Source organism: Pistacia vera, unplaced genomic scaffold, assembly GCF_008641045.1.
Source record: "Pistacia vera cultivar Batoury unplaced genomic scaffold, PisVer_v2 Contig808, whole genome shotgun sequence".
NCBI classification, from domain to species: Eukaryota; Viridiplantae; Streptophyta; class Magnoliopsida; order Sapindales; family Anacardiaceae; genus Pistacia; species Pistacia vera.
The window spans coordinates 4,851-19,947 of NW_022196677.1; the positions used below are offsets into that span (position 1 = coordinate 4,851).

At 34.2% G+C, this 15,097-nt stretch overlaps 1 protein-coding gene across 1 annotated transcript in view; it reads left to right on the forward strand.

Annotated features, from left to right (window-relative positions):
- LOC116117418 (F-box protein CPR1-like) overlaps positions 1-5,937 on the forward strand; it is a 7,676-nt gene extending 1,739 nt beyond the window's left edge. The window contains exon 2 of the mRNA XM_031403446.1: positions 5,925-5,937. Within this exon, the coding sequence (XP_031259306.1) occupies positions 5,925-5,937 (13 nt within the window). The remainder of the gene's footprint in view (positions 1-5,924) is intronic.
- The last annotated feature ends 9,160 nt before the right edge of the window (positions 5,938-15,097 follow it).

A 15,097-nucleotide genomic window follows, 5' to 3' on the forward strand; every position in this document is an offset into this window, starting at 1 on the left:
CTCCCAATGGAAAGACTCCCATCAGAAAATCTAGTCGACATTGAAGATTTGGTTCAAACCTTATGAACAAAGAGGGGGAGTAAGGTTTGATGATTTATGGAGGAGTAGGTGGAGTTTGTGTAGTGATGAAGGATTTGTTTATGATGAACTTTTTTTTCTTTTTTTTTCTTTTTTTTGTTTTGGCTGATATGAACTGCTTTTGCTAATAAATTTGAATTGTTTTAGTTAATTTTTTTTTTTTTGACAATGTGAACTAAACTGTCCTTATTGTTTTTTTTTTTTTTTTTTTTTTTTTTTTTCTATGTTTTCCTTTGTTTTACTTTTTTTTTTTTTTTTTTGTCTTTATTTACCACACATCATGGCAAAGCTAAAAGATGGAATCGGTCATTCATGGCGAGTGCTATGACTGCATAATGCATATAAAGAGTAGAGTAAACGACTCGTTCTCACCCAAGGTTTGCCGAATCTACAAGTTCCCATCTTTGGTTTCATAAATTCTAGATTCTCACCCTTAAATTAATATAAAGTAATGGTTAAAGGGTGAATTGGTCATTTATATTGCATTAAATTTGAAATAAAATGAAAATTTTAAAATAATCCTCCACATCTCAAATTTCTCTCACAAGCGCCTCCACATCTCAAGTTTGAAATATGACAATCGCACCCCTGTGATAGAAACTCGACTTGGTAGTTTGTGGACGGTAAACGATGAGTGGGAGAGGCTAGTGGAGGTGTGGGTTTTGTTGAGGAAGGGGGTATTTCTAGTGGCAAAACCACCTGGAATCTATCCATAAACTTGGAGAATCATGCGAGATTGCAGGGGCTATCAATCGACGATTTGCGGGTGCATTGGGGCGAGAGTGTGAAGGGTTTTGGTGATTGTGGCATGGGCGTTTTGAGGGGAGCTTGGTGCGAGGAAAAGTACAAAAATTGCGCAATCCGACTACCCTGGTGGGCGACGGTCAGGCGATGGTGAGGGGTGTCGCTTCTAGTCTCCTTCGCATCGTTGCTGCCGTGGCTTTGGCCCATCTATGGTGCTGATTGTGGTGGGTTGGGGTTTGCCTAGCTCGTACGGGTGTGATGGGCAAACTTCCATCTTCCAGGGAGGTTTCTAATATTTAGCCGCCACAATCAAAAGTTAAAGGCCAGTTTGGTGATAATATATTCCATAGTGATCCATACTATGTCAGACCCTAACAGTGTTAATCTAAAGGTGGGAATTTGGAATTTACGAAACCAAGGGTGGGAACTTGTAGATTCGCCAAAACCTTGGGTGGAAACATGTCGTTTACTCTAAAGAATATGATAATAACTCTTTGATATAATTACACAATCAAAAACTATGAGCAAATGAACCTTGAAATAGAAAGGCAAGATGGATGACTTCAAAACAAAGTGATTACTTTGGTCCAGTTAGTCTTTTGCTAGTGAGATGTTTAATATGCTCTACGGAAGGCTCCAATTTCCAACACAAAATTGACAGGTGGGTTTTTGGTTTGATCCTGAAGCTTGGTATCAGTTTCTTCCTTTTTCCTTCTCCTGTAATATTTGCTTGGTTTGGAAAAACTTGTCCGTCGGGGCTACACTTATTCTTCTACATAAATTGCTTTTACATTCAATTACCAGAAACTTGCAGAATAGGAACAAAGGCAAAAGACGTAAGTTGATAATTAAAGGGTACAAATTTCTTCTTAATAATGTTATGTTATATGTACAAATCCTTCTTTTGTATCTTTATAGTTTCATGTTTTGCTTTTGTACAATTGGGATTCTCTTGTATCTTATATCTTATATCTTTTTTCATGTCTGGCTTTCAAGATTCTTCTTGTGTCGTATGTTTTAAGCCATTTTGCCAATGCGTGTCCAGGTCCCAGATTATCAGTAGAACTGCAATGAGCCAAGTAATTGAAATTCTGAAACAACATTCCTGGCTGATTAATTTCCCAAGACAATTAATATGCAACATGTGGAATCATATTTAAGAGCCAAAAAAAGCATGGTTTTCATATGGATTTAATTCCAAGGACTACTGTTGAAGATCGTGGAGCATTAATTTAATTATGAAGAATCTTGTATATTACATGTAAAAGAATTGTAAAAGCGTTAACATTTATCTTCGATCTCTCGTAGACGACCACTCCCCTCCCCCCACCCCCCCCCCCCCCCCCCCCCCCCCCCTGCTTTTTTTAGGGGAGAATGACAATTTCCCACCCAAGGTTTGGTGTAACTAATTTTCCCACCTGAAAGGTTTGATAAAAACAATTTTCCACCCACCGTTAAGATCTGTTACTAAAATCCTCTAACTGACATTATGTCGTCACTGTAAAGACAAAAATACCTTTTACTTCCTTCAAATCCACTCTATTCTCTCTAAACCTTTTTTCTTCTTTGAGCCTGACTCCAGTCACCCCTCTAACTCCGGTGAGATTTGTTAACTACGACAGCTAATCCTTCTCCGAGCCTAGCTCCAATCAACACTCCAACTCTCGTGAGATCTATTAACTACCACCAGGGACGTAGCCACACTATAACATATGGGTTCAATTGAGCCCACTTAAATTCATATTGAACCCACTCAAACCTTAAAAAAAAAAAAAAAAAAAAAAAAATTTATATTTTATAGAGTAAACAACTTTTTCCCTCCCAAGGTTTTCCTTGATGACCCTTTCCCATCCAAAAAGTTTCAAAATACAACTTTCTCACCTAAAGTTAATATTCCATTACTATCTAAAGCCGATTCCGGCAACAAAAATTCTCTTCGTCACCACCATTTGAACCTCCAACCTCTATTCTACAAAACTCCTCTCACACCGGCACCTGATTTTTTTGCCAATTGCGGACCATCACAAAACTAAGGTTTTATGTTCTTAGCTAATTTTTGACTGATTTTGACGGTGAATATTCAATCGCTCACCATCGTTTGATTCACCGGCCTCCACTTTACACAACCCGTCTTACCCTGACTTTTGGTAACTCGTCAAATGATGGCTGGGAAAGAAAAGTGTATTTTGGGTATTAATGGAATATAAACTTTGGATGGAAAAGTAGTATTTTGAAACTTTTTGGGCGGGAAAGTGTCATTAAGGTAAACCTTGGGTGGGAAAAAGTCATTTACTCTATTTTATAATATTTACAATTTTGACCTCACTTAAATTTATATTAAACCCACACAATTTTATTGTAAATTTATCAACTTAAATGTTTTGAACACAGCCACTAAGAATCCTGGCTATGTCCTTGAACTCATCAATTTACCACTATTGTCGACATCAACACATAAAAAATGAACTCATCAACAACAAATCTCAATCCAAATCAACACCACCTAAAAATCAACCAATATTAATTCAAATCAACAATAAAAAAAAAAATATACCCTAAAATCGAACAACACAAATTAACTACAAATGATAATGAAGAAAGAAGCAGGTGAAAAGATTGAAGAAGATGGCTAGCGCAATGTTTAAAATGGCAGTCTTATGCATCACGTCGCCTATCAAGGCTGGGACTTGCAACCTCCCATAGCCATCGCGGGGTCCAGCCCCTAACAAACTCCCACCCCCATTCCCAATCGCCTTTTGTCCTCTACTTAATAAGGGAGGTTTGGGATTCAACCGAAAAAAATTAAGGAATTTTTTCTTAGATTTAAGAAACCAAAAAGAGATTAAAAGGAAGAAGATAAAAAAAGGAAAGGGAAGAGAGAAAGGAGATAGAAAGAGAAAAAGAAAAGAAAAGAAGAGAGAAAGCAACTGACTGCTCCAATGCCGGTAGCTGACGACAGTGGTCTCTCTCTTTGTAAAAAGAAGGAAGGAGTTAGAGATAGAGGTAACAGAATAAAAGAAAAGTGTTGGAGGAAGTGGGTGTTGGCATGGGGGCGAGGAAATGGAGGAAGTGGGTGTTTGGAGAGAAGATAGAGAGTGAGAAGAAGAAGGGTGTTTTTGAGAAGGAGGAGGATGAGAGGCGATGGTTGGTGTGGGGAAGAAAGATAAAAAGGGTTAATAAAAATAATAATAATTGAATTTACCATTTTGTCCTCCTTCAGTTAAAGTTAACGAATTGATCGTAACGATGTGTGGGAAATTTGTTTTTTCAAACCTTTTAGGTGGAAAAATTACTTAGGCCAAACCTTGGGTTTACCATTTTGTCCTCCTTCCGTTAAAGAATGGATAATGTGTTGTAACAAATATTTTAAAACCTAGACCAGACAGGCCAGTTCAACCGGTCCAACCGAGAACCAACTCCCTATCTAGTCCGAACAATAATAAAAACTGTTTATAGCTTATGACTCGGTTTGGGCCAAATTTGGACTAGTGGAAATAGTGAATTGTCAGCTGAACCTGCCTGGTGACTAAACTAAATCAATTATGGTTGCTAGTTTTCTTCCCTTTTTTTCCCTCTCCTCTCCTCTCCTCACCTCACCTCACCTCACCTCTCTTTCTTTCTTCTCATTCTTCTCTTTTTTTCAATTTTTTTCTTGGTTTGGCCGATTAAGGCCACAAAGGCGACCAAATATGGCTGGCCATGTGAGCTCCATGTTAGCCAGATCTAGCTAATCATGTAGCCTACGTGGATGGCTTCCAAAGACAATCAAACGAAGTGGAAGAGAAAATCGATGCGAGGAAAAGGAAAGAAAAGAATAATGGACCTCGGGGCGATAGGAAGAGACAGCGACGTAGAGGAAGGAGCAATGATCTTTGTTTCTTAAATTGAAGGGGTGTCCAGATTTGATTTTCTTAGATTAAGGTGACAAAGGATGTAAAAAATCACAGGGTTGTGTTTGCTGGATTCAACGTGCAGAGACTAATGGTAATTTCTCAAGGGTGTGTTTGCTAGATCTTAAACCTGTAAGGACTGATATGTGTAACTTCTCAAGGGTGTGTTTGCTGGACACTAGCCGTTTGGCCCGGCCAACCGGTCGGACTAGCCAACCTTGGAATTAGTCGAGAGTGAGTTGATCTAAGGCAACATTCAAATTAATTATTCAAATGGTTTTAAGGGAGGATGCCTGGTTAAACTTAAACATATGCTTGATGTCTATAATATTTAGCTTACATTGATGAACCAATCCACAATTTCACACTATTCTCATCTTAGAGAGAATACTAAAACATCTAGATATCTATATATTAATTTAATTATAAGGCCCACTCTTGCTATTGATCACCATTTGGACACCATGTAGGATTCCAGCAAGGATCTCTTAAATTCCATGTAAGATTCCAGCATGATCTCTATAATAATTACATGTGTTTGGCCTATTTGCTTTGTATAGATTGTTTACATTCGCATTCAATAATCTGTATAAATTTCTCGCATCCACATTCACATTAAATGCTCAAATTGTTATTTGGTTTGTAGAAACCGTTCACATTCACATTCAATGTTTTGTAGAAGTCTTTCACATTAACATTCATATTAAATGTTGGGATAATTCGCATGCATTCATTGTTTTGTAAAAACTTTTGACATTCATATCCACCGTAATTGTTTTGTTGGTTATATTGCTTTTGTATATGCAAATGTGAAGTGGCGCATTTTTTTTTTTTGTGAAAGGGTATACATGCATGGATAGGCATGAATACTAATGGATTGATAACATGTATTATTGATTTTTGTAAATGTGAAAAGATGCATTGTATCAGTTGCAGTATTAATTACTTTGAATCCTCTATATATATGTCCATTATGTAATAGTTTGTTATACAATTTATCTAAAGAAAGACGGGTGTTTAATTTCTAATTCTTATTTGTCATTGTTTTCTTTTGGTTTTTCCAGTTTATCATCAAACTTTTGATGCTGATAATGTATGCATTTCTTTGCGCATCTTTAATTGATTGGAATTTATTTGCTGTTGTATTGTTATAGTCTTGTTTGATTTCCTTTTGCATTTTTGCATTTGCATCTTCATTTTCATCTGTTTCAGGAAAATCAAGTGATGATGACCTGCGAGGATTGGTATCATTCAACAGTTTCAAGATGAACAGGCGAGGATTTGTGCCATAAAAACAAATTCAATTTTAGTGATGAGAAAGGAAAAATTGATATGTAGTTTTAATTGTAATTATTCTCTCTCTTTTTGTTGATGTTTTTTATGTTACATGCATAAATTATGAAAAGAGGTTGTTGCTGAATATAACTAATTTTATTTGTTTAACAAATATCAACTGATGTTTGATGCCGAACCATGTAGCTTTAGTAAACCATTTGTAATAGGCCAAACCATTATTATTATCCTTAAAGGAAAACAAATATTGATATGTAGTTTTAATTGTAATTTGTTTATCTCTTTTTGTTAATATTTTTTTTATGTTACATACATATATCATGAAAATAGGTTGTTGCTGAATATAACTAATTTTATTTGTTTAACAAAAATCAGCTAATGTTTAATGTCAAACCATGTAGCTTTAGTAAACCATTCATTTTATCATCACACATATTTCAGTTTTCACTGAACAATTAATAGTAAATTGACCATAACTTGCTCAATAAAAATTTAAGATGAGAGGTTTGAACCCTTAGAAACTAGACAGACAAGACTTTAATTTAATATATTATATGCTTAATTTGGATAACTGTAGCCCCACTGTCGAACCATTTTTTTTATCATCACACAAATTTTGGTTTCCACTAAACAGTTGGTAGTAAATTGACCATAACTTGCTCAATAAAACTCCAATTGATTAAAGGTTTGAATCTTTAGAAACTAGACAAACAGGGCTTTAATTTGATATATTATACGCTTAATTTGGATAATTGTAGCCCTACTGCCAAACCATTCCTTTTATCATCATACACATTTTGGTTTCCATTGCGCAGTCAATAGTAAATTGACAATAACTTGCCTAATAAAACTCCAAAACATGAGAGGTTTGAATCTTTAGAAACTAGAAAGATATGGCTTTAATTTAATATATTACATACTTAATTTGGATAAATTTCGACCCACTGCCGAACCATTCCTTTTATCATTACACACATTTTGATTTCCTCTGTTTCTCAATTTTTACTGAACAGTCAGTAGTAAATTGACCATAACTTACTCAATAAAACTCCAATTGATGAGCATTTTGGATCTTTAAAAACTAGCTAGAAAGATAGAGCTTTAATTTGATGTATTACATGATGAATTTAGATAACTATACACCTGCTATCGAACCATTCATTTTATCATCACACACATAAAACCAATTCAATTTTAGTGATGACAAAGGAAAACAAATATTGATATGTAGTTTTAATTGTATTTGTTCTATCTCTTTTTGTTGATATATTTTTATGTTACATATACATACATATATCATGAAAAAAGGTTGTTGTTGAATATAACCAATTTTATTTGTATCACAAATATCATTTGATATTTGTTGCCGAACGATGTAGCTTTAGTAAACCATTTGTAATATGTCAAACCATTATTATTATCCTTAAGGGAAAACAAATATTGATATGTAGTTTTAATTGTAATTGTTTTATCTCTTTTTGTTGATGTTTTTTTTTATGTTACATACATATATCTTGAAAAGAGGTTGTTGCTAAATATAACTAATTTCATTTATTTAACAAATATCAACTAATATTTGATGCCGAACCATGTAGCTTTAGTAAACCATTTGTAATATGTCAAACCATTATTATTATTCTTAAATGAAACAAATATTGATATATAGTTTTAATTGTAATTGTTCTATCTCTTTTTGTTGATATTTTTTTTTTTTTATGTTGCATACGTATATCATGAAAAGAGGTTGTTGCTAAATATAACTGATTTTATTTGTTTAACAAATATCAATTGATGTTTAATGCCGAACCATGTAGCTTTAGTAAACCATTCATTTTATCATCACATACATTTCGGTTTCCACTAAACAATCAATAGTAAATTGACCATAACTTGCTCAATAAAAATCCAATTTATGAGAGGTTTGAACCGTTAGAAACTAGACAGATAAGGCTTTAATTTGATATATCACATGCTTAATTTGGATAACTGTAGCCCCACTGATGAACTATTCTTTTTATCATCACACACATTTCGGTTTCCACTGAACAGTTAATAGTAAATTGACTATAACTTGCTCAATAAAACTACAATTGATAAGAGGTTTGAATCTTTAGAAACTAGATAGACAGTGCTTTAATTTGATATATTATACGCTTAATTTGGATAAATTTTACTCCACTTCCCAACCATTCCTTTTATCATTACACACATTTCGATTTCTTATGTTTCTCGATTTCCATTAAACAGTCAATAGTAAATTAGCCATAACTTACTCAATAAAAATCCAATTGATGAGCAGTTTGAATAATTGAAAACTAGAAAGATAGGGCTTTAATTATATATATATATATATATATATATATACACACACACACACACACATGCTGAATTTTGATAACTATAGACCTGCTGCCGAACCATTAATTTTCTCATCACACACATAAAAAAAAAATTCAATTTTAGTGATGACAAAGGAAAATAAATATTGATATGTATTTTTAATTGTATTTTTTCTATCTCTTTTTGTTGATTTTTGGATTGATTTTTTTGTTTGATTTGTGGATTTTGTGGGTTTTACAATTATCGTCTTTCTTTAGGATGCTATCATCAAATGCTTTTTTTGCTATATGTGGTGATCAATTCTAACTGCAGCAAATGGATTTGTGTTACAGGACCTTTATCTTCATGGCTTCTTCAATGCTTCAATTAGGTTGCCTTCAGATTATACTGTTGGAGTTATTGTTGCTTTCTATATGAGTTCTCTTCTTAACATTCTTAATTTTTTTTTTTATTTCTGAAATAATAATAATAAAAATAATTCATTTTCTCTTCTCAACAATCAAAATCAGTTTTTTCTTTTGGCTCTGTATGTCTCTTGCTTAAAAGTTCACATTTTTCAGCAAGGTTTCTCTTTCTCTGATTGATTTATAGACTTATCAATAATACCCAGTGGGTTATCCTGCAAATTTTTTTACTTTTCTTGAAAAAGTTTTAAACTTTGATTGCTGACATCAAATGGTGAAAAATTTGAGAAGAACCATGATGATATAGACTTTTGAGTTAAATTTGCGGATATTTTATTTTTTTGATTTTTTAATTATCAATTCAATATAAAATGAACTTCAATACATAAAATATATATTTAAAACACGAAAAACCAATAATAATGTAAAAATATATATAATAAACATACCCGCGCAACGCGCGGGCTTTCCATCTAGTTATTTGAATAACTCTGTATCTTTATCTCAGCCTATTTCAATCTCATAAGTCTTAGCAAAAACAAGAATTCTGACATCTGAATTGAAAACTATGGTTGAGTGAGGAACTTGTTTAGAACCCAGATGTATCAATACAATAACTATTGAATTGCACATCTCCAATAACAATGGAAAAATGATATTGAAGAACTCTAGATCACCCAAGGCTTTTATAACTTGAAAGCGTGAAGAATGATACTATGGAGCCTTAAATGTGTGGCTTTTCCATTCTCAACCATTGGATTCTAGTTTCTAGATTATCCAACTTTCGATGCTTCAACTTCAAATTGCTTGGTTTTTTCAATCCGAGCCTTCCTTTTGAAATCAAAACACTTTTGTTTTTTTTATTTTCAGTTTATTGTTTGTTATTTCTAGTCGATCATGCTTTTCCAAAAGTGAATTTTCCTAAGGACATGATTGTTGAAGACACAAACATAGCTGCTTCTGTATTAAACTAAACTAAAATACAATTTACAAGTTGGAATTTTATTGAAATTTTTCTTTCAAGGCTGTGGGTGTGGTTTGCATAATTGCATTATTTAGTCTTGCTTTGCTTGTGGATTAGTTTAGACTTTAGAGTAAGTTGATCTAAGGCGGCACTCAAATTATTAATAGTAAAAAATGTGTGAAAAATTGGACATTTCAATTCATTGATATTTACACTGATAGTTACAGGCTTTATATAGGGGAGATACAGTCTACATATCTCATAATTATGTCAATTACAATTACAAAATTTATCTACTTCAACATGCTTCGTACAATCATCTTGAACTGGATTGTGAGCAATATCACATGCTGCTTTATTGTCACAATATAACTGGATTGGTTAATTAGGTTGATAGCCCAAATTTTGCAATAGAAATCTTAGCCACAAAGCTTCACAAATCCCAGGTGTCATTCCCCTAAATTTTGCTTCAATGCTTGAGCATGCCACAACATTATGTTTCTTGCTTCCCCACGTGACTAGATTACCTCCGACAAAAGTGAAATAACCAGAAGTAGATCATCTGTCATCCACTGCTCCAGCCCAATCAGCATCAGTATATGCATTCACATTTTGGTCGTCCTTGTTTTTAGAAAATAAGATTCCCTTTCTAGGAGCATGTTTCAAATATCTCAAGATACGCATAATTGCGTTCATATGCTGCTCTCCAGGATTATGCATGAACTGACTCACTATACTCAATGCATAAGTAAGATCTGGCCTAGTGTAAGACAAATACATCAATATTCCCACAAGTCTCTAGTATCTCCCTTTGTCAACTGGTACTTGATCAGTCTCGATTCCTAATTTCAAAATTTCTTCGATTGTTGTATCAGCTAGTTGACATGCTGACAAACTAGTTTCTTGTAGTATATCCAAGGCATACTTTCTTTGTGATAGTTAGATCGAGACACTTTGATTTTGAGAAAATATTTCAAAGAACCTAAGTCCTTCATCTCGAATTCTTTTGATAAGTACTTTCATAGAGCCTTCCTTTCTTTTGGATCATTTCTGTAACCACCATGTCATCCACATACACAATAAGTGTAGTGATCTTTCCATGTCGTTTTAAAAAAAACAGAGTGTGATATGAATTGCTCTAATGGTAGTTAAAAAACTTCATAGCTTTGGTGAACCTCCCAAACCATGTCCTCAAAGATTGTTTTAACCCATACAATGACTTTTTTAAGTTACAAACCTTTTGGCTATGCCTCCCTAGAAGAATACACCCTAGTGAAGGATCTATATAGATCTTGTCAGATAATTCTCTATATAGGAAAGCATTCTTCACATCGAACTACTGTAATGGCCAATCTAGGTTTGTAGCCAAAGATATCAAGACACGTATTGTGTTGATTTTGGCTACAAGTGCAAATGTCTCTGTATAGTCTATCCCATAAGTTTGGGTGTACCCCTTTGCTACTAGTCTTGCTTTAAATCGTTTAATCGTACCATTAGCTTTATGCTTCATAGTGTAAAGCCATCAACATCCAACAGTCTTCTTTCCCGGTGGACGATTGACAAGTTCCCAAGTCTCATCCTTTCGCAACGATTTCGTCTCTTCATTCATGGCAGCTTTCCATTTTGGATCAGATAAGGCTTCCTGCACACTATTAGGAATTGATACAGCAGATAATTGATTCACAAATAACAAATTTGATTCTGAAAAATGATGGTTAGACACATAATGACTCATGGGGTATTTGACCTTACTAGATAACTTTGGTTCGTATGTTGGTTTGGGAATCCCTCTAGTACTATGTGGTGGTAACTGTTTCCTAATTGGTTCAGACTGTAAATCATGAATATTCTCAACAGATGGTGGTTGTGACATACCAGGAATGAGAGACTTAGACTGAGAAGTTTCCACAAACGGGTTTGATACCACCTCCACATTTTCATCATCCACTTCATCTTCTCGTTGAACAACAAGTCTAGTTTCTGACTCATAGTCTCTCATATCTTAAACAACATCTTGAACAACATAGTCAAGAGTCTAAATTTCTTCCTCATAATACTCCCCCTAAAGTTCAGACTCAGAAGAAAAATACATCAATTCTTCATGGAAAACAATATCCATCATCACAAACATTTGTTGAGTTGGAGGATGATAACATCGATACCCCTTTTGATGAACACCATACCCAAAAAAAACACATTTCAATGCACAAAGGGACAACTTGTTGCGTTGATGTTGATGGAGGTGAACAAAGGCGATACAGCCAAAAACATGAGGTGCTAAGTTCGAGACTGTTGGAACATTCACTGCTTTACCAAGAGCCCGAAAAGGTGTTTGGAACCCAATAGAACTGAAGGGTACTTGATTGATTAGGTAGGCTATAGAAGTAAGTGCTTCTCCCCAAAAAGATAATGACATGTGAGCTTCTATTAATGAGGCACGAACGACCTCCAATAAGTGCCAATTTTTTCGCTCAGCAACACCATTTTTTTGGGGTGTGTGGGGACAACTAGTCTAATGAATGATACCATGTGTTGCCAAGTACTATTGAAGATCTGAACTTTGATATTCTCCTCCATTATCACTTCGGAGGACCTAAATCTATAAATTATACTATGTATGAACCATTTTGTGAAATCTATGAAAGAGCAAATTAACCTCCCTTTTGGATTTCATTAAACATACCCAAGTCATCCTTGTATAGTCATCAATAAAAGTAACAAACCAACGAGATCCACCTGAAGTAATAATTTGTGATGGCCCCCAAACATCTGAATGTATAAGCATAAAAGGACTTAGACTTTTGTTTAATGTTATTGGGAATGGAACTCGATGACTTTTTGATAGTTCACAAATGTCACAGCGGAAGTTACTGATATCATTTTTTTTCAAACAAACTTGGAAAAAGTTTCTTCAAATAATTGAACAAAGCATGTCCGAGGTGCCAATGCCATAACCAGATGTCAGATTTTTGTTTATCCCTTTTAGAGTAATCTACTATTAAAGCCTGCCGTGACATGGAAGAGCTTTTTGACTCTAAATCAAAGTAATACAATTGCCCCCGTCTAATACCACGACAAATAGTCTGTTTTGTTTGAATGCTATTAAACTCACAAAATTTAGGCAAAAAAATCACCACACAAGATAAGGCTTTGGTTATTTTAGAGACTGACAACAAATTATAATTTAAGGATAGGACAACTAAGATAGAATCTAAGTGTATGGAGTTTTTAAGGGTTAATGATCATTCCCCAATGACCCGGTTAGATTCACCACTGGCTGTAGAAACAAAGTTTTGTAAGGATGACTTAAGATTAGAAACATGCATAGAATCAAATGTCATATGATCAGTAGCACCAGAATCAATTATCCATGCAATATTAGAAACAGATGTACACATATGTAAAGACTTACCATCATTTCCAACAATGGCTACAAATGATGATGACTATGTGACATCTGCTTTCTTTTCCACAACAGCATCAGTAGAACTTTTATTTTTGTTAAGCATGTCGGGTTTAGTCGCCTCTCATCTAACCTCTAAGTAACTTGCTTCCAAATTTGGAACCGAGTTTTTTTTTTGTAGAATTTCTCAACACATTTTTTGTTTTACCCTTTTTTTTTTACTTTTGACTTTTTTTTTTTTTTTTACTATATTTTTTTTACTTGACTTGGGTACCTGACTTTGACTCTTTGACTCCTTGGCTATTTGACTTTTTTTTTTTGGGTTAAAGATAAAAGAAACAAAAAAAAAAAAAAAAATGAATAAAGATTTGAAAGATAAAAAAAAACACAAACTCCTTTCTCTAAGACTACGATAGCCACAAATTGATAGCAACGGAGTTTTTCTACTGGTTGGCAACGACAGCGGTTGAGTCAGAGTAGAACCCGGTTCTTTCGTGGCTGGGTTTTCAACGGCAGAGTTGAACATCAACAAAACGCCTGCTTTTTTTTCACTGTTGATGATCGAATAAATTTGGTGATGATGAATGACCAATTTGAGGGTGTGGTTTGAGGTTAAGGGTTTGATTGAAGATGGTTGATATGTGTATTGCAGGTTTAATATGGGCAGGATGTGTTTTCCGATGACCAAGTTGGAGGTTTGGTTGGTGGGTTTGATTGATTGTGTCGTTTTCTCCTTCTTGGATTGACGACGACTGAATAGATGTTTACTTGCTGGTGATTTTTTCCGACAATTGCTCTACATGAGCAATTTTTTTTTTTTTTTTTTTTTAAAAGACAGAGAGTGGGTTGATACCATATGAAAAATTGGTATTTCAATTTATTGATATTTACACTGATAATTATAGGGTTTATATAGGGGAGATACAATCTACAAAATCTCATAATAATGTCTATTACAATATACCGACATAATTAAGAAATTACAAGATATAAAAAATATTATAAGTATCCTAAAACTAACAAAATTAAGAGATTACATAATTTTGAAAATATTCAGGAAATCTCAACAAAATGTGCCCCTTCTCTCAAGATCCTTGTCAGATTATGACCAAATCATACCCTAAAAGTCCCTCTATCCTAATCTAAATCTAGATCTTCTTTAACACGTTACGAACAATTGAAGTCCAAATTCATAATGTTACGTCTCTCCAATCTAATGTTAGATAATATAAATATGAAAAACAAGAAAAGTCTTGATTCATCTATATATTAAGCCGTGGGTCCAAAACTCACCAATTATTAAGATAGCTTTTCATTAATTAATATTACTATAAATCTTTCGACAAGTCTGATAATCTTTCAACTTTCTTTTAAAGCTGGTTCCAAACTATATGATGAAGAATTCACCACAATTTATCGTTTCTCTCTTTCGATTGGTTTCGCTAGCTCCTTCTAAAGACAGAAGACCTTTCATTTGTCTTCTGTGGATGAACGAAACACAGCAGTAATGTCGAAGTCCCACCTGATATTCACCGATATCCTATGCAAACAACCCGTCAAGTCTCTCCTTCGTTTCAAGCCATTTCCAAAGCATGCTGCTCTTAATCGACGGGCAAGATTTCGTCAAAATGCATCTTAACCATTCCCTCCGAACCAAGTCCAATCTCAGCCTCATTCTCAAAGGTTTGCATCTCTATACTATGGAATTCGATACACTGGATACCCCACTTGATCTCAACCACCCTTTGTACATTGGGTGGAACCGAGTTATTGGTTCGTCTAACGGTTTGATTGTTTTGCGAAACTCCGAACAAGATCTTGCTTTGTATAACCCTTCAACTAGAAAGTTAAAGAGACTTCCGTTTTGTGAATTGGATTGCCAAGTGTCTTGTAGTCCTGGTTATGTTTTCTATGGGTTCGGACACGACCCCATTAAGGATGATTATAAATTATTGAGAATGTGCAGTTTAAAGAAGATGAT